Below are 20,078 nucleotides of genomic sequence, written 5' to 3' on the forward strand. Positions count from 1 at the left end.
CAAGGAAGTCTGGTGGAGAGATTACGGCAGCATCTTCTCCCTTTGACGGAGTATCCACCAAGATTCTGCAGCTTCCACGACGTGCGTCTGTGTTCTACTAGCCACGCCTGCAAGTGTGGTGAAACCTTGTGGTGGGTCTAGCATCGCGGACATCCTGGATACAGTGTCCTTGAGCAGCAGTTACGGTGCTGTTCAAGGTGCTGTGCGTCTGCAAGATGAAGCTCAAGAGAACAGAGACAGAGAGTACCTCAGCATACTCCAGCAGCGAAGTGTTGCGTGAGAGCAGATGCTGATTCATCGCGTCGAAGGCTCTGTTTTGCGAAAGCGTAGCATACCTCTATTTGAGCTCCCTATGCGGCTTCTGTTCGTCGCTTGCTGATGTACTTTGCGCCCCTGCATGAAAGTGAGCAGGATACCTCTGACGACAAGACGCCCGGTTGCTTGTTCGCGGCGCGGAGAGCCGGCAAGAAGAGAGTTTCAAAGGAGAATATTAGGGGCTTCTACGATTGAACAAAACCTTAGAGTGTTTCAGAGACGGAGTGCTCTATTGCGATGCTCTATCTACGCTGTGCACGAGCACGCACCACGAGCCTGTAGTTTTCCAGCCGCACCTGCTCCAGGGGCACGCCTGCAGTGAGTAAGCCCCTTGTGTAGCCCCGTATTTGTAGACCACCTCGAATGTCACAGAGAAGCGTGAAGTCATCTGCAGCGCTCTTGGTTGTCCGCAGGACATTAAGCGTAGGTTCGTGGGCCCGTGTTCGAGTGAGAAATGCTGCGAGCGTGGAAAGAAAGATCTGAGAATCGCTTTCAACTTGGCACAAAAGAGGTGGGTGTGCAGAAGGCGGGGAGACGAGGACGCTGAGGTGATTCAGGGATGTGCAGTACGCACTGACCGAGTGTTGATGGTGGGTCATTTACACGGGTGGGTTCTCGGTAACAAACGGTAGGCGAGGGGGCAAGCTGTGAAGCAGGCTGCCGAAAAGGAGATCAAAAATTGGTGAAAATATAGTTCGTGCATGGACACTGTAAAGGACGCCTACAAAAAGGGATGCCAGGAAATGAGAAAGTAGCAGGAGCTATCGTCACGACATTCCACCATGGCAGAGCTCCCAATAACAGTGGCCAGATGGGCACCAACACTCTGGAAAAGAATGTCAAGACAGGGTGCTGTCCCGCAGAGATCTCTAGCAGAAGGGTATGCAAACCGTCACAATGCCTTGGCCGCTCCCTCTAAAACGCAGTCATATCCGCCTGAGGAGGACATGGTGCAGGAGTCATCTACTGAAAAGGCACGCGTGACGCAGCCGGTTTGCAGAATGTGTTGCAAAGGCGCGTCTTTGGTCCCATGCAGAAGCAATGAAATGTGGAGATTAAGTGCATATAGCAAGAGAACGAGAAGACTCTTACGCCGCTTGTTCTTGACGCATCCATTCCTACAGGCAGACTCGATCGCCTACGGAACACGCCAGAGGTATTCTCTCGACGAAGTGATGTCACAGCGCGTTACCGAACATCGCAGCTGCCATCACCATACTCTCGAGGAGATATGTGGCTGTGTATTTGAAGAGATTCTCAGCTGACACAAGTACCTCCAGTAACCCCTTCTCAGGCGGCTATAAACTTCCCAGAAAAGTGGGAAACAACCACATGCAGAATGCCGCTCACGTGGTGAATCCACTAAGCCAAACAGAGATGGGTCGCAGATAGGTGCCTGTTGCTACAGTTAACCACCAACCAAAGCCAACCACGACGATAACGTCAGCACCAGAAGCGCCGATGTGTAGGCAAAGAGCAGTATCGCGGCCCCCTCTCACTGAAGAGACAAGAAATTATTCGCCGAGAAAGAACGGTCAGGTAGTCTCGCTTCCAGGGCACATGACTATGCTTTGTCACAGGACTCAATGATAGGGTGTGGGCACCAAAGCTGTCGAGGGAAGTCCGCTGTGGCAAAGTAAGCAGAAAGACAGACGGGGCGCAAAAAAGGCCAGCGTGTGAAGGCAGAGATAATGGCATTTCCGAAGTGAAACCCCGCGTGCCCACTGCACGCACGTGAATGAGAAGATCGACACGCACGGCCACACATCACCTCTCGCCGTGCCCTGCACTGTGCCCGGCCGGTTTCCGTTGCCCTTCCGCATGCCTTCCGCGTGAGCTTGCGGCGAGGAGGACACCGCACGGGCATCGGTGCATGGCGCGCCGGCATCCGATGCACGTCACGTCTAGGGCCCCGCCCGACAGCGTCATCCGTGAGGACACCGGGTGGGGGGGGGGGGGGCACAGAATAGGGGGAGGAGGAGGGAGGGGCGAACTACTCGCATGTCAGCGCACCCCACCCCCAGCAGGAAGTCACCCATCTTGAGGATAGGGCCATCGGAAATCATGTCCGCGACGCTGAAGCGAGCTTTCTCCGTCCCTTGTATCAAGCTATGGTTGCCATAAGCTCGTGTGAGCGCCGCTCGCAACAGCGGGTGGGGAAAAGCAGGGCTAAACTCGTTTTGCTTCTCTCCCTTCAGCAGTACCTTTAGCGCCTTCACCCGCCCACAATCAGGCCGCAGAGATACCATCGAATTCGTCAAGACTGGGTTGAAGGTGGACGTGCAGAGATCCCTTCGCGCAGTGCATATTCGCCATCATTGCCCTGCGGACCTCAGCATATCCTCATGAGTGGTGAGAAGGTGGCGTATTCAGCCAGCATCGATAAACGCCACGTGCGCATGAGGCACCCATCGTCGCAGCTCGACGTATTCTTGGAGATGTCGTTCTGGAATGGGTAGCCTGTCCCCGATGACCTAACTACATGTACTGCAGCAGGTGCAACGCAGAGATGAGCCAATCGCATAGGGGTCCGACCATCCTGTCGTACAGTGACGCATCATGGACAAAAACAGGTCTATGACGAGGAGCCAACGCAACCACAGAAATGTGCCGGTAACGAAGGAGCTGGTGCGAAGCTGCTTGTCTAGGTGCACACAGAGTAGGAGGGGGGAGGGGCACTGAAGAAACTCCGTCAGAAAGAGAAGCTCGTGCAGGTTGGCGAAGGCATACGAGATCAGATGCCTGCGTGGACGACGAAAACGGGATGTGAGGTGTGCTTTGCTTCTTGTTGGAGTTGGTTCATTGCTTGTGTCTTGGGCAGCATAGCGTGCACCGTACACGAGGCAGTTTGCATCCATGGCAAGGGGTCACGGAAAGAGGCGCGCGTTCATCGTGGCGGAGAACGTGGCATGGCATCATCTCCACCCAAAGCTCTCGCTGCCAGTCGCCCACCGCCGCAGGAAAGCGAGAATGCGGCAGGTACACGTCGATCTCGGCATCCTGTGTAGCATCCATAGCTGGAGCTCCAAGAAACGGGCAGTCTCATCAGCTTCATGGAAACGGTTGGTGTCCTTGTTGCCATCGTGACCCAGCTGGTAAGCCCAGCGGCTGTCCTCGAGCACCTTCTCTGGCAATGATGAAAGGCATGCAAAAGTGGAGGGCCTGCGAGACAGCCTGTTTGCAACAGCAAGTGTGTACAATGCCCCAAGACGCCCTGCTTTCCTGTGGAAACGCTGGCGACGGGCCCGGCGAAGCGCGCCAGCTCGTCCGCGACAACACGTAGATTTTACATCATGTACTGCGGGCAGCCCTGTTGCCCTTGAAGATGGGCGTGTCTCCGCTCGCTTGCGTCCATGGCAGCGCCACGAGTGCGAGAAGAAGCGATCACATCCCCTCGCTGCTGCACCTGTGAGTAGGGCATCATCATGGACGCTCTTGAGAGCCCCAGAAAAGTGCGACACTATAACGGAAAAAATATACCGCAGATGCATCGACCACAAAATGATGCCTCATGGTTGCGAGGGGGAGTAATTAGCCAAGTCGCTGAAAGTTTTCTCCTCCTGTGAAAAGCGGGCCCTCCACCTATCAGGGAGGCCCGCGGTCATGGGCACATGGCTGCCATAGATGAATGCGAACAGAGACGTACGCGAATACTTCTTCGACGCAAGTAAATGTGGGGCCGCTTCGTCTCGGCATTCATGGCCGTCACATGAGGAGGCATCGGCTGTGTTTGCTGCCGCCGTGGCGTGATCTTTGCGGAGAGGTTTCCGCCACTTTGGGGTGGCACCATGAAACTCAAAGCTAGTGTGATAGCGTCCGCTACGTTTGCAATGCTCCAACATGAAAAGCAACAAAAGAATCAGGTGCACAGGGAACGCCACCGGCGCTCAGCGCACCCTGTTGATGCGATGAGCGGGGAGGGGGGGGCGGGAAGGGTACCGGCTCCTGTGCTTAGTGGGGGGGCGGGGGTAGGCGCCGTCTAGGAAGAGGCTATAGCCTCTACGACTGTCGAGCAGAGATTGTACGTCACTCTATGTGACTGGCTCCACCACCGACGAGCATGCATTGCCACACCGCAGTGAAGTGAGCCGTATAGGGGCAAAGAGGGTGTCGGTTGCTCATCAAGCCCCACCGGTGCGGCGCATCGAAGGTACGGAAAACTGCAAAAGGTTCATGTTGTAGTACTTGTGATCGCGGTGGCAACGAATATTTTCGCCCACTTCCCAGATCGAGCGCCGCCTTTCAGTGTCGAGAATCCACATGTCGACGGGTATGGAGCCATTGAACGGTAACGGCATGCGCCCCCTGTTCACCTCGAGGACTGGGCTTCCAGGGAACCATTTGGAGCGACGGTAATGGAGGCGAAATGGCTGGTAGTTCATACGCCTAAACTTGCTGCTCTGGAGGAAGTAGGCACTGTACTTCATGATGCCAAGGCGCCTGGTATCGTCGCCAGCGTTGACGTTGGCATTTTCAAAGTGCACAAACTGCCCCGGCTTCGAGATGTATTTCTTGTAGCCAAGCGCGTTCATGCGCCACACGTAGTCGTGATCTTCGCCGTAGCTGGGGTAGTAGTTCTCGTCGAAGAATCCTACGGTGGCAATAACGAGACGCGACAAGGCGAACGAGGCCATAAACTCCTTGTTGTCAGTGAAAAACACGCCGTAGGTGTCGGCAAACTGCTGCTTCATCTCCTCTGGAGGCATGATGCGAATACGATAGGGCAAAGAAGATGCGGTGACGATCGGGGGGGCGTTGCTACGGAATGCAAAGCGCGCGTCTGAAATGTTTTTTAACGCTGTCGATTCGGCGACAACCTCTTCGTTGAGGTGCAGGATGCGCTCCTCCTGGTTGCGGGTCTTCGCATTCGTCTCCAAAACAAACTCGGTGATGAGTCCAGGAGCGAAGCGCACGTCAGCATTCGTGACGAAGATCCACGGTACCTGAGCGACTGAGAAGGTGAGAGCGTGACGCAGGCCTTCGTTGACCGCGGAAGCGTAGCCGATGTTCTCGGGGTGGTGTATCACGAACAAGTTCTTGTCGACGTACTCCCTCAGCTCCTCGACAAGACGGTCGAGCAGGGATCGCAGCGGACGGAACTCGCCGTTGTTGATGAGCATGATGTACGTTATGGGGGCTGTGATGTTGCAGAAAAGCTGCTTGATATCTTGATAATCCATCGTTACCGGCAGGAGGAGGTAAGGAATTCGCTGACTGTGATCCGCCTTGTACGAAAGACGCTCCGTGAGGCACTGAAAAAAAACCTCGTCGCTGATAAACGGCTCCCCTTTTCGAGGGAGGTCCTCGAAAGTGTCGGTGCGAGAGCGGTTATAGAAGAAAGCCACCGGGGCAATATAGCCCACAACAATGAGAAAAATGTGAAGAGCGATGCGCGCGTGTGCCGCCATGCGCCGGCGGTGGCGAGAGGAGCGAGTAGCCGCCATGGGCGCAGGGGAGCTGGCCCTTGCTTCTGTGTATCAACGCACACGCACGGAGTTGCCTCCGCTTAAGGATGCACGTCCTCTCGCTGCGCGGTCGATGTCCCTTTCGACGGAAGGGGAAGAGGTGACGTTGCAGCGTGCAGTCGCGTGTAACGCGAGGGCACGAGGGACGTACGCTACGGAGAGGGTAAGCGGGAACGAGGATCAGGAAGGTGGAGCACAGAGGTTGATGGAAGCACACGAGGGACAGCCGACGCCGTGCGTGTGCGTGTGTGTGCCCGAAGGAGGGGAGGAGGTGGCTGCCTCTCGCGATGTGTTTCGTCGCACTAAGGCCGCACTCAAAGTCAGCACACCATTTGGGCTCTATCGCAGACGCACGGCTAGTAGGCGTGAAGCCCAGGGCCCGCCACAGCACACGTGGGCACCATAGACGATGGACGAGGAAGAGCGAATCTCGAATGGCTTTGGTAAACCTTCTCGCGCGAGAGTCCACAGGCACAGGCATGAGTGCCACTACCCTCGCATGTCCGTCTGTCTCTTTATTGCTCTTGTGTGTGGCAAAAGACGCCCTGCCATATTTCGCTTGTCGTGTCGCGCACCCATACTCACGGCCACTCGAGATCCTCCGGTTTCACAGGCCGATCAAGTGGAATGACGCTGCTCGTTGAGCGCTCCGCGTTACGCGAGAGGGCGAGCCTCATGTCCAGCGCGTCCTCGTCGTTCTTGAACGGGCCCTTTGGCCCATCTCCGTGGTAGTACCCGAGTACTGTTCGGTACACAATATAGCCGAGTCGGTCGTACATCTCCTGTGCCACCTTGTTGCTCTTGCGGACGAAAAGGTCGACAAAGTAGGCGTTGTGGACGTATTCGCTTACCTGCTCCAACTCAGCCATCAGTGTCTCTCCCAAAGCGACGCGCCGAAACGTGGGCGCCACTGACACGGCTGACACATGCCCGTGGTGGTCCTCCCCTTCTCCTTCGCATTTGCCGAGCGTGTAGGCCATGGAGATGCCGGTAGTGGGGTGCACGCATATGCGCTGGTACTCAGGCCAGTGCGTCATATATTCACCGTAGAAGGAGGTGTGATACGTCTCTGTCAGGTGATCCAAATTCACGTAGTTAAACGTGAGCGTGTCGCACAGTGTCATGCTGCGATAGGAGGTCATCGCCGTGTGCGTGTCGCCGTGTTGCGAGAATGCTCTGATTTCGCCCTTGTTTGTCCGGCGCACAAAAGCTACGAGCGCGGGAGAAAATGAGAGAGGAAAAAGGTCAAGGCGGTTCGCATGGTGGAGAGAGACCCTTCTCCGATTGCACAGGTGAATGGGTGCGAGAGCACGCGGTATCACGAACGTCCTTCACTTCGAGACGCACAACATGCGTGAAGGGGACATAAAAAGACGGCTCCGGCCTCCCTTTCTGGCGCGTGAGGAGCTAACACGGTGTGATTCGATAGGCTCTTTTGCTCGCACGCATCTCTTCAGCCTGTGTACGTGTGTGTGAGAGAGAGATTCTGTTTGTGCCTCGCATCTTCACGGGTGCTTGGGCGCTATGGCAGTGGCGTGGCTGTAAAACGTTTAGTCGCAAAGCGGATGCTTTGTGGCTCGATGCTGCTCAAGTGCACGGCGGCCAGTAAAACACTTTACCGGATGGCATGTGTCGCACACCAGGCCCGCAACATCCTCACCGGGAAGAGGAGATAAGTAACGGAGGTGCTCCTGGTAAGCTTCGCCGCTAACAAACTGCAGTCCGCACACGTCGCAGTAGTCCGTATCGGCGTCTTGTTGTATTTGCATGTGGCTCAGGGCTTCCTCCATGCAATGACTCGGAGTCTTAATCTGCTCATGCGCGCGGGCGTAATGCGTTGGTGCTAGATGAGTGCCGCTACAGTGCTTTGCGATCTGGTGCTGACGAAGACCCTCTTCTGTCTCGAAAGTGCGAGCTGGTTGGCATGCTTCACAGCTCCACGCACGTGCCGCCTCCGCCGCAGCTGGTTGTTGGCGCTCGGCCTTTGCCCTCATCGCCACGCCGTAGCCGCAGAGGTAGCGCTCAACTTTCTTGGCCTCCTTCACGGTAAGTGGGCGGCCCAGAACAGACGCATCGAGGTGAGGCGGGAGCGGGGGAGGCGTCGTCGACGGTGCAGGAGGTGAAGAAGCCGCCGGCCGCCACTCCGCCAAGCGCTGCGCGCGGTAGAGGCTGACCCAGGAAGAGCTGGGTAGGTACGGCATGAACACCTTTGCGTGGCTGGAAGAGGGCTGGTCGAACCAAATACCCATCAACGCTTTCCCCAAAACTCGCGCCACAAGGGCGGGGTGCAGAAGCGGCAAAGGCTGCGGTGCAGCAGAGGCGGACCTGTTGAGCGAGAAGTCATCACCGCTTGACACGCACGCGCACGACCCGGTCGAGCAGCCGACGTTGGACTTGAGGTGGGCGGCAGGTAGAGAGAGGCTGAAGCGCGTTTGTGCCACGTGTAACCACTCGACACAGCTGTAGCTACACGGTGACGTTTGATGGAGAGGTGCATCACGCTCCTGCTCCCACAACGTCAATTCCGCGACAAGGTCGCGTAGCATCTCATCGAGAGCTGCCTGCGGAACCACAAAGTAGTACTGCACCATGATGCTAAACGGAAAGGCGGCGTCACTCTGGTGACGGCGGTTAGTGTACTCGGGGAAATCAGCGGGGCGGAGGGGTACAGCCGCGATGCACATGTAGCCGCTACGCGCCGCGCATCCCATCAAGTCCCACCGCCACGCTTGATCATCACAGAGCGTCACCACAACCTCCTGGGGATATGTACCTGTCGGTGCCTCGGCGTTGAGCTCGCGTGAGCTGCGAAAGAAGTGCGAGAGGAGAGAGCGCTGTCGGTAGAGGTCCTCGAACCCTGTGTGGGGATTATTAAAGATGACGAGATGGCAGGGGTGATCGCGCAGAGGGGCGGCAGCAGACAACAGGGACGTCGCGTTAACGTCCCCATAGTAGCGCACACGCACGCGCTGCTTTGTCGAAAAATACGCCAGAAACCTCACGGACTCGGGGTACTTGCGCTGCAGCTCCGCTGCGCTGTCAAAGGTGGTGACGAGGACCTCCACAACAGTCCCACGCCGCCGCTCACCCGCTGTACCATCACTCTGCGTCGCACGGCGAACAGCCGCGCTCCGGGAAAGTCGCTTGACAAGGGCGTAAGCGAAGCTCAAATTTCCTTCGCCGACGAGTAGAATGGACAGCGGATGGGGGAGCGTGTCAGTCACGGGAAGCGTCCTCAAGTCCCCCTCAGTGCCGCTGGGCGTTTGCATACGGTGTGTGCAAGGTACAAGGCAGCGCAGAGGTACCCACTTGGCATTGCCCACCTTTCGAGAAAGCGCCCCACGCACGCCAATGTGGGCATCAAGAGGAATCCACCAGAAGAAGTGAGGGTGCGCATGGAAAAAAGGTGTCGTTCATCAGCTAGGGGGAGTGGGGACTTTGTAGCTCATTACGGGGCCCGTCGACTTTGGCAGCACCCCTGCACCTGCACGGGACCATACTTCATCGACTCGCCACCGTTCATGAGAGCGGCTACGTGGATGCGCGGAGCACGGGCTGCAGAATATCCTCAGCCGCGCACCATTCCACCCGCAAAAACACACAGGCGCACACATTGGTGCACCCAGCAGCATCTGGGGCACCGTTTCTCCTATGAGAAAAAAGGCGTGCTTCGCTGCCATTCGCTGCGCGAGACCTCTTTTTCTGTCGCTCTTCTTTGCCACGGACATGAGGAGAAACGTCTGCCATATACTCCTCTGCGGGCAGCTATGGTGGTCAAAGTTTCTGTTTTCTCCACAGCACTGTGATAGTGCGCCATCCTCACACGGGTCAGAGCAGAGAGAGAAAGAGTCCATAAGGAGAAGCGGCTGACTTGCGAAGACGGCGTTCTTCATATGCAAAGAGATACCGAGAACGAGCAAAACAAGGAAAAAACGGGAGCGTATGTAAAGCAGCAGCAGTGACGTTTCGATTGCGGCAAGCACCCGTCCCCCCCCCGTTCCTGCTCCTCATGAAAGTTAATATACATGTTACTTGTTTCCAAAGTTGACCTCGTCAAAGTGATAACTGGACTTCTGCAGCGAATGCTGGTGGGGGTAGGGACCGCTGCCTCCGACTCCACCGCCTGGTGCACGTGCTGAGCACCTGAGAGGCGGTGTAGTTGGCGCAAGCGCGTTACAATAAGGTGTCTGGAGGTGCATCAGAGACAAGAGAGACGAGTTTCCGTCGAGGTGCTCTGTGCGCATTCGGCGCCTTTCCTGCTCTAGCGTATGGCGCCACCTGCTATACAGAACCCCTACATACGACACAAAGCCCTCGCCGTGAAAGACGCCGCCTCGAAGGAGGTGACGCGTGCGAATATTATTAGCGACGCGTTCAAGGAGGAGGCGCACGCCGCGCTTGCATCGACGACGCGCCCTCTCGCGTAGCTCGCGCACCGCCGAGCGAAGGGCGGCGTCCATCATAGCGCTATCCCTCACCCGGGCGGCTGACGCTATGATGGGTACAACGTACTCGCGCACGAAATCATAGAACTCTTTGCCGCAGATGTACGTCATTCCCCGCCTTACTTGCGCATTCACTTGCCGTCGACCCTGTCGTGCAGCGGTGCCGAAGTCGTAACGGAGCACCGTCGGCCGAATCGACTGGATGTCAGCGGTGGAGAAGCGCCATGGTGAAAGTGTAGGGAGTACAAAGGACTCGGCGCCCGTAGCCTCTACCCATCGCCTTGGTGCAGTCAAGGCCCCACGACAAACGGCACCCGTCAAGGGGACACCGAAAGTGCCGCCTGCCTCCCAGTACCATTGCATGGGCAGCGCCGCCCCACCTGGCGAGCGCTGACCAGCACATGCGCCCCACTGGCGACGGCTCGTGACGTCCACGTCTTCTTCGCATACTGGCTGAACACCACGATGGTCAACGCGGCCGCCTGCGCCAGGAGCGTTCCAGCGCCTCGCCGTGCCAAGCGAGCCCTTCTGTCGCAGGTGAATGCGCCGCAGTATGTCGTCGTAAAAAAACTGTTGTGCCAAGTCGATTCCGTCTCCATTCGCCTCCGCCGTAGCACACGGTTGCTGCTGCTCCGATGCGGCAGCTGGGGCGGCGGCTTCAGCGTCGTACTGTCGAAGGCTCTCCCCACGCATCGCCTGCGACCGCGCCTTCTCGCGAACCATCGCCACAGCCGCCAAGCGTAACTCGTGAGCAAGCCACTCTTCGTCTGTCGCCGTATCAGGCAGGGAAGCTGGCGAGGCGGCATAGCAGTCTTCTGAGAGTTGAAAGTTGAATTCCTCCTCGAGCAAGCGTGCCACACGGGCAACGGCGGCCTCCTCGACCGCCTCCAGCGCAGCGGCCTTGGCTGCCTGAATCTTCTCTGCCTCACGTATGCGGTGAAAAAGTGACTGCTGCTCGGCGATGAGCGTGCCGAACACATGAAACGCCTCGCGGACTTCGCTTCGGAAGGCTGCTGCGTCGAGTGCGAGTTGCTGTACTGCTTGACGTAACCGGCCGGCATGTAGGGCGAGGCGGCTTGTGCCCCTATCACCGGCAGCACCTTCACCCTCGTGTGTGCCCAACAGAGCCGGCGTAGCCCCATCATTCCAGAAAGCAGCGGCCGCGTCAGTGCTCCCCGCTGACAGGCGCAGTTCCTCTTCATCTACAGGTACGACACCCATAGCCTTGCTGCCATCCCCATCAACCAGCGGCTGCGCTGCCAGATTCCTCGGTATCGATGACGCTCGCACGCTCAGTGCACGTGACACTGCGCCCGAGAGACGACTCGACGAACTGAGAAGTTCGCTATTGTCGCTTCTGTCGTGTGCGCCATTTACAGGGCATTCCCGCACGCCCCTAGCGTTCTTATCACACTCGCCGGTGGGTGGCCGACTCTCTTGCACGAGATGACGCAGCCGGTGAGCCGTTGAGGTCGGGCGAGAGGATTCGCGGGGAGGCAACGTTGCATCGAGCTCCTCGACTCCATGGAGTACCACAGAGGATACAAGGTGGGTGTCGTTCGTGTCGGTCACATCGTCTAATGGCACTGGTCGCACTGAGAGGTCATGGGTAGTGGTTGCGGTATACTGCGCAGAGGAGTGTGACAGGGCATCCATGAGTGAGGAGACTCTCTCGCGCTCCTCTTGCAGCTGGTGCCGAAGCCACTGCGTATGCAGCAGCTCGCGCCTCAGCGCATGCGCACGTGAAAGTTCGGCGCATCGTAATACAGCGCTTTTCAGCGCCACGAATCCAGGCGCTGCGGTGGTCGCCATGGCACAGCCATCTCGCGGTTCATTGGTAGTCTCGCTCTTTCGCGACACCGACGCGGAGGCGGACACGGATGCCTTTTGTGCCGTACCAGGAGCGGCAGTCACGCCTTTGATGGCCGTCGTCTTTGGGGGCCGCGACGGGCGAACTACGGAGCGCAGCTTTCGGTCTTTCTTTGGGACCTGCTGCTGCGCTGACTCTGGAAGAGCGACGTCCAAAGACGGCCTTGGCGTTGTTTCGGACCTCGCTTTCTCAGGGCCTCCCAACGCTTCCGCCGAGACAGGCTGCGGAGGCGCAGCGGGAGCAGAGGTCATTGAGGGAGGTTGCGGAGCCGCGACAACATTAAGGCGTTTCAACGATGGCTGCATCCTGTTGGCGCTTTGGTATGTTGCGTAGGACACGAAAGTGTCGCCACTCACCGGCGATGACCCATGCGCTCCGCCACGGCCGAGAGACAACGGCACCCGCCTAGCCTCTTGCAGCGCATCTTGGTCAAGCATCCCCATCGCACAGCGGACCTCTGCCTCCAAGCGTCGCTGCCACTGATCGAGCTTGCGCCTGGCATCGATGTACATCCCAGAAAGGGGAACACGTTGAGATAGCAGCTTGTGCCTGTAGGCGTCATCTTTCACGCATGCATCGAGGCTGTCCTCCGTCACAGCGGATTTCGTCGGTTCGCCCGCAGCGTGGTCAAAGAGAGATGGATCAAGCGCCTCCTCCTTGGCAGGTGCGCGGTGTGCCCTGGCAACCGCGGCGCTGTCATCGTGAGCATGTAGGCGCCGTCGTAGTTCCAGATTCGCTCGCTCCAATGTTTGGTTGGCCTCGATGAGGAAACGAAGGTCTTCCTTCAGCGCCGACGGCTCCTCGCTGCAGAAGCCGCGCAGCGCCGCACGCTCTCGCTCGACGCAGCGTAGCTGCACCTTGGCTGTGCTGTGCTGGTTGCTTAGCAGGCGAATCTCGTTGTCCTTCAGGTGCAGCAGCTTTCGCACACCAGCAAGCTCCTTTAGCGCAGCGTCATGGCTCTCAGTGAGACTCTGCATGGTCGCTGCTTTCTCCTGCAGCCCCTCATTTAGTGCGTCAATGCGACTCTGCATGGCACTCACCTCCTTCTTTTCTTGCGCCGTATGCCAAGGTCTGCCGTACGCGTAGCGCTTCACGACCGACTCCACTCTTTCCCACGTGTCCCAGTCACCAAGCGCACCATCAGCCGCATCGGCGTTGGCAAAAAGAAGATCGTGTATGTCCTGCTGGTTGCTTTGATACATGTCGAAGTCCATGAAGCGCTTTCGATTCTCGATCTCGTGGCGTTGGCTCTGCAGTTCAGCGTAATTGGTGTACAGCTGCTGCAGCAATGCCTCGCGCTGTTCAGTGGTGCTGCGAGGCGGTATCCTCATCAAAGGTAGAGTAACGGCTGCCATGGCTGCCTCGACGCGGCTGACGGCCTGTCGTCCTGCCGTTTGTGAGGATGCGGTGCACTCCATGTCGACTTTCGTCTTCATCAAGTCACACTGCCTGGTAAGCATCGCAGGAGTGCATCCATGAGGAAGCAGATGTGCGGCAAGCTCAGCAGAGAAATAGGGGAGAGGGAGAAGCAACGGGAAAGGTGTTGGAGAAAGCGAAGGGAAGGGAACAAGAGACAATGCCCACAGTGCACAGAGGGAGATGAGATGTTGAAAGAGGGACCAAATGCGTGAAGGCACGCAGAGCGTGCGCTTGCATTGGTGCGCCATCGCGGATGCCTGACGAGGAAGTAGAGTAGCATTCCGCACTGCAAAGGCGCGCTCTGACTCGCACCTTCCAACCCGATGAGGAGGAAGGTGTAAACAGGGAAAAAAAGATAGACGAGCGTTTCGACGACGGCCCCCTTACTGAATGCAGTCACGCACTCTTGGTGAGGCGATGGAGGCAAACCGAAGAGCAGCAAGAAGAACGGGGCAAAAGAAGACGCAGACGCAGGGCAGCACAGCGTGGATGCACCCGATTCACACGCCGGTGCTGCACACACAAGCGAAGCTATCTAAACACTCTGCTAGGGGATCTACACATCTATGAGGCGAAGCGCGGAGCGCACTGTGAGCGTGAGACGACCCGCAGAGAGGGAGGCACAAAGGCTGATGGAAGTGCACAAGCACGCACACACACACACACGAATACACGCACAATCTCGAAAGATCCTCGATGAGCACTGAGCGAGCGGTGGCGAAGAGTTGCTGAGTGAGGAGAGAGTGCAGCACTTACGAGCGTGGCAGAGAGTTGAGATGTCGTCTGCGCTTCTCTACCATGGAGGGCGCGGAAGTTAGCCGAGGTGAAGGAGAAACTGGTTCACACGCCGACTTCGGGGTCCGTAATACTATTGAAACGCGCTCTTTGCCCTTTCCACTCGACAGCTTCGGGTCGAGGGAGCGCAGGAGACGCAGGAGTGAATGACACATGGCCACTTTCGCCGAGGCGTACTTGCACTGAGAGAATTGGGCACCCGAAATGCCGGCTGTCTCGCCCAGCTCCGCGGCAAGCAGACGCGCCGTCGCCGCACCGACTTTGGCAGCACTTTGCTCCACGACAAACCATTCGTACTTGCGAATGAGTGCCGCGGTAGCGGCCGGAAAGCGGTGGTACAAAAACCGCAGAAAGAGCGAGTATGTGTGAGGATTGCCGGTCATGACGTCTCCCTCGCTGACTGCATCCCAGTCGCGGAACCCGAGCTTCGACAGCTTCGCATGCAGTAGCGAAAAGTTGGAGGCGAGCTCCATGGTGGAAAAAGTGGGCAGAGGGAGTAGGAGCCGTGCGAGAGTTTACCAAAATAGTCCATGTGTGGGCATACCCTGGTTAGCGGGCGCTGTGAGGAAAGCAGAGGGTGGGGGAGGAGACGTGCATGGAAGAGGCCCTAATGGCTGTGTGAGAGAGGGCGTCGAAGGAAAAGAAGCTACGGTGGCTTACAAAAAAAGCGAGCTGTGCATCACGAAGCCGCATTTGAAGGCGCAGCGGCGGAGTGTCAGATGGAACGAGGATAAGCGGCGGAGTAAAGATAAGCCGCGCTCTCCGGAAAGACCCGTCGTTTTTAGCAGCACCACAAAACCTGTGACGCCTGAATGTAGAGGAGGGCCTCCACGCGCGCAGAGGAGCCACACAGCTGGGTGTGTCGAAGTGTGGGGTCGACGACTGGCTGTGTTTGGATGTTTCCTACATGAAGGCAGAGCCCTCACTATCAGAAGGTAACAGCAAGCGTACACGCGAAAGGACTAAGGGATTCCTTTTACGGAATCTCAAGGCCACGAGAGAGGGCAAGACGTGCATAGAGAGTGGTTCAATGTCCTCCATACCCTCATCCTCGCATCACCCCTTGTGTTAACGGCGCAGAATAATGTTCACAAGTGTCTCTCGGCCGTAGGGGACATACGACAGAGAGTACCACACGAGTGCAGAGTACTGCAGAAGCCCACACAGCAGGCAAAGCAAAACGGACTTGAACATGATGGCTACAAAGAAGGCGAGAAACATAGACCCAATGTAAAGGACGGTGGCATTGAAGCGGTACTCGTCAAACATGTAGGCGATCTGCGCGGAAGGCCCCATGAGGATGATAGTGCTCAGCATGGAGAGAAAGCTACCAAGGGTCGAAAGCATGCTGTATTTCCAGTAGGAGCCCATTCCGAGAGCAAACCAGCTCATCAGCGTCGAAAAGAGAGCTAGCGACATGAGCACACAGAAGCCTTGAACCCGCTGCGTCCATGTGAGATCTTTGAAAAATTGGTCGCTCTCATTCATCGGCGTAGTCGCTGCCTCGTTTATTTCCACCGCAGACATGATTGACCCAGCTCGACTTTGAGGCAAGATGTGGAGACCGGCGAACTCGTTCACAACTAAGGGAAAACACGCTTGCTGCAGAATGCAAAACGGGAGAAGAAACGGTAGCGAACGCCAGAGGAGAGGGGTAAAACCTGCAGCCTTCTAATGGCTAGGCGAAATTAATGAAAGCGTACTCTCGTGGACTGTTAAAAAATCGGCTCGCGTTGAGCGCCGCTTTGCTTGTCCGTCGGGAAGGCAAAGAGAAACAGAGAAGAGAAGCGGAAAAAGTAGAGAACAGTCCAGGGGAGCTGGGAGGAGGCAGGAGCAGAGTTGGCCCTCCGCAGAGGCACGGGCGAGCCTGCACTCTTGAGTGGGGATGGCGTCGCATGCACAGCTGGGGAACCCCCAAAAGAGAGCCAGCGGCCCTCACTTATGTCACCATTTTTGTTGGCTCATACACCCCTTTCTCCTTCCTCGCTATCCCTCAGCGTCACGCGGGCATCACATTTTCTTCCATGTTTGTTTCGTTTGTTTTCCGCGCGACGCCACTGACATGTACTTCGGCAGAAAAGGGTTGAAACAATGCAGCCTCTCATTCACTGCCAGAGAATGCACTCCGTAGGGCAAGCGGCGCGTACGCTATGTACATGGAAAGGGGACGATGTTGTAGGTCAACAGCGGGTATGGTGAGCGTTGCGGTAAGCTTTTGCTGGCGCCTTCCTCTCCTCGCAGGGGAGAGGAAGTGTGGTGAGGAAGATCACTGAAGCCACAGGGGAGTGCGACTCACGCACTGCTTGTGCTCCCATGCAACGTCGATGCACCGCTCTGGAAAGTCTCGTAGTCGACCGCTGTCCTCGATGATAATTGTCAGAGGCCATTTCTGGTGCTCTAGTAAGCCAGTGAAGCAGCGCCCGCCCTCAACCTCGGAACCCTCTTTCATGGTAAGTGCGACAAAGGTGGGCGACTCCGGCGTCTCTGCTGTAGGCATAGAGAACAGCACGGTGAAGGTATCGGCCTCGGTCGGGTGCGAGGCGACAGTTACATTGTATCGGATGGAACTTGATGCGAACGCCTTCGCAATAAGCTGCAGTTTTCTCGCCGCATGCTCGTCCATCTAGAGAATGACGGCCCGTTTCAGTGGCCGCAAGTCGTGCTGGCGAAGAAAAATAGGCGGGGGGAGCGAAAAGATACAAGGCAAAGGAACACTTTTGGCCTGTGCGCAGCTTCTGTCACGCGTGCCGGGCGAGGATGTGCATGTCTACGGGTAGGTGTAGCGTGGCGCAGTGAAGATGAGCAGCGGTCGAGCGGCGACAAAGGCAGCAGAGATGGTTGTACAGCGCGAAGGGGAAAAAAAAGACAGCGTTAGCATGTAAGGATGAAGGTGCTGCCGCTCAGCACCGCCAAACCCACTCGCAGGCGCCCACAGGCACCTTTCCTGACTTCTCTATTGGGCCTGCAGGAAAGTGAGAGCTACATGACCGGCGAAGCATGCACACTCGTTCGCAATGCGTGCCTAACGTTTCGCGTTTCCCCCACGGAGCCGTCGCAGACGCTGCTCGACCGCGTAAACGCAGAGTTGTCCCACTAGTACTCTTTGGTATCTGATCACAGATGAGTGACTGAGTAGGCGCTATACGCAACACAGCAGTTCCTTTCCGGGTTGATTGTGCACATGAGCAGCAATGGGGTCGGATGGTGAAAGAAAGAAGCACCAAGCGAGCGATGTAGTCGCTCCGCGCACACAAGCGTACCTAACGAGAAAAGCAGCCGTTACGAAGCAGATAGGATGTGAGAGAAGAGTGCGGGTCAGGTGATCGCGGCGGGAATGACCGGTAGGCGAGTGCGTGGAATCGTCTGCCTGTCACGCTCTTTTGTCATCAAGCGCCTCCCATGCTCCTCCTCCTTTCGCGCGGAGCAACGCGGTCGTGAGGGCCGAGCGTCCACCCATGCTTGCGCTCAAGCTTGTGCCGCAACGCACCTCGGGCCTTGAGCTCCCAGTCGAGACGCCGCCGATCCGCTGCTGCAAATGTTTGGGCCACTACGCGGCCCAATACGATAGCGTCTGGTGGCGAAGTCTGCTCCTTGAGAAGAAGAAGGCCAGTGAAGAGAGCGCTTTCACTACCAAACTCCTTGGCAGCTAACTGTAAGAGCTGGGCTAGCACGCTGCTCCGATCAGCGTACGCGCCGCCGAGATAAAGCGACGAGGAGACGAAGCCGCGCACTAGCAGTTCCTCAAACACGTAGGCGGCCTGCGGGGCAAAAGGGTGCCCCACCTCCACGCAAAGACAAACGCCACGTAGAAAGGGCACCAGAAGCGGGCATTCGAGGCCCAGCGCTTGAGCGCGGGCCAAGGGAGAGCGCTCAGACGTATCGTGCTCATGTAGAAGCCTTTCCAGCACGCAGGACAAGCGTTGGTGCCTAGCAGATCCGAATCGAAAACGCGCACTGTGATGCAGACACAAACTCCTCGGGGGCATCAGCATCGCCTCAGGGCGGTCCAGCAGCTCGCGCTCGTTCAGCTCTGCGGCACAGTGCACAATAGCTGGGAAGTCGAACGTGCAGTAGCTGAATACAAAGGGGTCGAACGAGGCCTGAAAGAACGACGCTAGTTGATCTGGCCGGGAAACAGGCGGAGGTGTGTCAGGAGATGGTAGAAGCTCCAGCACCTGCTTCGTCGCTGCCGCTTGTTGCTCGCCTCTCCGCTCAAGAGAGTTGCGTGCCGAACAGCATCGACGCACGGCTCCACCTGCTCGGCAATACGGAAGAGTACGTATGGCACTTCGTCGCATCTTCAGTACAGTCGCCTGCCATGTGATATCGAGGGTACTGGGTGAGGGGAACACGCGCGCCTGACGTATTACGGCCGTGCTAACTGGCAGCGAGTAATCCAAAAGCAACCCCGTGCCGCGATCACGAGAGGCTGCTAATGGGCAGCGCGAGGCAACAGCAGTAATCCGACAGCCACGATGTAGTGGCTAGCGTGTGGTGTACTTCTCCGCAAGAGGAGAAGAGATACTCTGTGATCTAGAGACAGGTATTCACTAGACGCACCCAGCATCTGGGACCGGCACGCTGAGCGTGAAAGGCATTACCGAGTGGACAGCATGTGCGTATACCAGAGAAAAAGCGTTGGAGGGGAAGGAAGAAGCAAAGCGAAGAGGGCAGTTGCAGCAGGTCGGAAGGCTCTTGCGGGTGAAGCTCAAAAAGAGAGCTTCGAAGCTTGTACAACAGAGCGCCACCATACGCGCCGCACACCGAATGTCCGAGTAGTCGTCAGCAGGCCACCCAACTCGCCGTGCGGCGCCCCCATCCCCATCCTCGCCACGCTACCTTCCCTTGCACCACAAAGGGCGATCCAGGGCGAGGGCAGTGAGGCATCTGTTTGCGCTACCCGCGCTCGAGAGCCTTGAACCCCACGATCGGTCCCTTCTTGCACAGACCCTTGTACTCCTGGGCTGCCGAGGAAGCCACTGGTCGCCAAGCGCCTGAACCACCACTCTCAGTGAGTCTCCGCTCAAAGCAAAGACCAGTGTGCTCCTCCTCACGCATCGACGGCAGGGAGACGGGTAAGTCGCGCCCTTCTTTGATTTCAAAGTCATATTACGCCGAGTAGTCCAGCTTATGGAGCAACAAAGACCAGTGTGCATCAACGCTACGAAAAGAAGACGGATGCCCGGAAACAGGGAGAGCTCTTCAGCAGGAGCCGTGTGGCAGCTGCCACTGCTGCACGATGTATTCCTTCACCGTGCAGCAGTTATGCATCTCTGTCCCTGCGGGGAAAGTGCAAGGCGAAACGATAGCCGCGAAGGGATGCCGACGCATACCGACATCTCAAACGCATCTATTCATTGCACGAGTTAGGAATGAGACGCCATCTTCTTTTAGTTGGGAGGTACTCGGAAAAAAACAGGGTTAGTCGATGATGAGCAAAAAGAATTGTCCTCCCCGGCAGCGGGTGAAGTGGCTCGTGCTTGACTTTACTGTCCATATGAGCTTGTCAGTACACCAGATGCCCAATTCCAGAGGTTTGCCTCCCTTCTTCCACTGCCTTGCTCCTGATACGAGCAGTGAAATGGTCTTTTCCGGCGCCCGCTTGAGTTACGATGATTTGGTGTTTTATTGTCAGCCGATACTCTTTTCGACTGATTAGTTACCGAGGTGTGGGTGCCATTCACCCCGCGTCACCGCACACACACACAGACCGCCATCCCGAACGTTACCGGAAAGCATCGCACTGCCTCCCATCCCCCTCGAAGAACG

At 57.2% G+C, this 20,078-nt stretch overlaps 8 protein-coding genes across 8 annotated transcripts; all 8 read right to left on the minus strand.

Annotated features, from left to right (window-relative positions):
- Positions 1–4,436: 4,436 nt before the first annotated feature.
- LSCM1_05194 (uncharacterized protein) lies at positions 4,437–5,759 on the minus strand (the record flags this gene model as incomplete). The annotated part of the gene is made up of 1 exon (XM_067322667.1): positions 4,437–5,759. The coding sequence occupies one exon, from the start codon at positions 5,757–5,759 to the stop codon at positions 4,437–4,439; it is 1,323 nt and encodes a 440-aa protein (XP_067178032.1).
- Positions 5,760–6,361: 602 nt separating this feature from the next.
- LSCM1_05195 (uncharacterized protein) lies at positions 6,362–6,922 on the minus strand (the record flags this gene model as incomplete). The annotated part of the gene is made up of 1 exon (XM_067322668.1): positions 6,362–6,922. One exon carries the CDS (start codon positions 6,920–6,922, stop codon positions 6,362–6,364), a length of 561 nt encoding a protein of 186 aa, XP_067178033.1.
- A 408-nt stretch (positions 6,923–7,330) lies between these two features.
- LSCM1_05196 (uncharacterized protein) lies at positions 7,331–9,049 on the minus strand (the record flags this gene model as incomplete). Its single annotated transcript, XM_067322669.1, has 1 exon — positions 7,331–9,049. One exon carries the CDS (start codon positions 9,047–9,049, stop codon positions 7,331–7,333), a length of 1,719 nt encoding a protein of 572 aa, XP_067178034.1.
- Positions 9,050–9,808: 759 nt separating this feature from the next.
- Positions 9,809–13,531, minus strand: LSCM1_05197 (uncharacterized protein; the record flags this gene model as incomplete). Its single annotated transcript, XM_067322670.1, has 1 exon — positions 9,809–13,531. The coding sequence occupies one exon, from the start codon at positions 13,529–13,531 to the stop codon at positions 9,809–9,811; it is 3,723 nt and encodes a 1,240-aa protein (XP_067178035.1).
- A 735-nt stretch (positions 13,532–14,266) lies between these two features.
- On the minus strand, positions 14,267–14,782 carry LSCM1_05198 (uncharacterized protein; the record flags this gene model as incomplete). Its single annotated transcript, XM_067322671.1, has 1 exon — positions 14,267–14,782. The coding sequence occupies one exon, from the start codon at positions 14,780–14,782 to the stop codon at positions 14,267–14,269; it is 516 nt and encodes a 171-aa protein (XP_067178036.1).
- A 595-nt stretch (positions 14,783–15,377) lies between these two features.
- LSCM1_05199 (uncharacterized protein) lies at positions 15,378–15,836 on the minus strand (the record flags this gene model as incomplete). The annotated part of the gene is made up of 1 exon (XM_067322672.1): positions 15,378–15,836. The coding sequence occupies one exon, from the start codon at positions 15,834–15,836 to the stop codon at positions 15,378–15,380; it is 459 nt and encodes a 152-aa protein (XP_067178037.1).
- A 739-nt stretch (positions 15,837–16,575) lies between these two features.
- On the minus strand, positions 16,576–16,932 carry LSCM1_05200 (uncharacterized protein; the record flags this gene model as incomplete). The annotated part of the gene is made up of 1 exon (XM_067322673.1): positions 16,576–16,932. One exon carries the CDS (start codon positions 16,930–16,932, stop codon positions 16,576–16,578), a length of 357 nt encoding a protein of 118 aa, XP_067178038.1.
- A 763-nt stretch (positions 16,933–17,695) lies between these two features.
- LSCM1_05201 (uncharacterized protein) lies at positions 17,696–18,607 on the minus strand (the record flags this gene model as incomplete). The annotated part of the gene is made up of 1 exon (XM_067322674.1): positions 17,696–18,607. The coding sequence occupies one exon, from the start codon at positions 18,605–18,607 to the stop codon at positions 17,696–17,698; it is 912 nt and encodes a 303-aa protein (XP_067178039.1).
- Between the last annotated feature and the right edge of the window lie 1,471 nt (positions 18,608–20,078).

The sequence above is a fragment of the Leishmania martiniquensis genome, chromosome 25, assembly GCF_017916325.1.
Source record: "Leishmania martiniquensis isolate LSCM1 chromosome 25, whole genome shotgun sequence".
NCBI lineage: Eukaryota > Euglenozoa > Kinetoplastea > Trypanosomatida > Trypanosomatidae > Leishmania > Leishmania martiniquensis.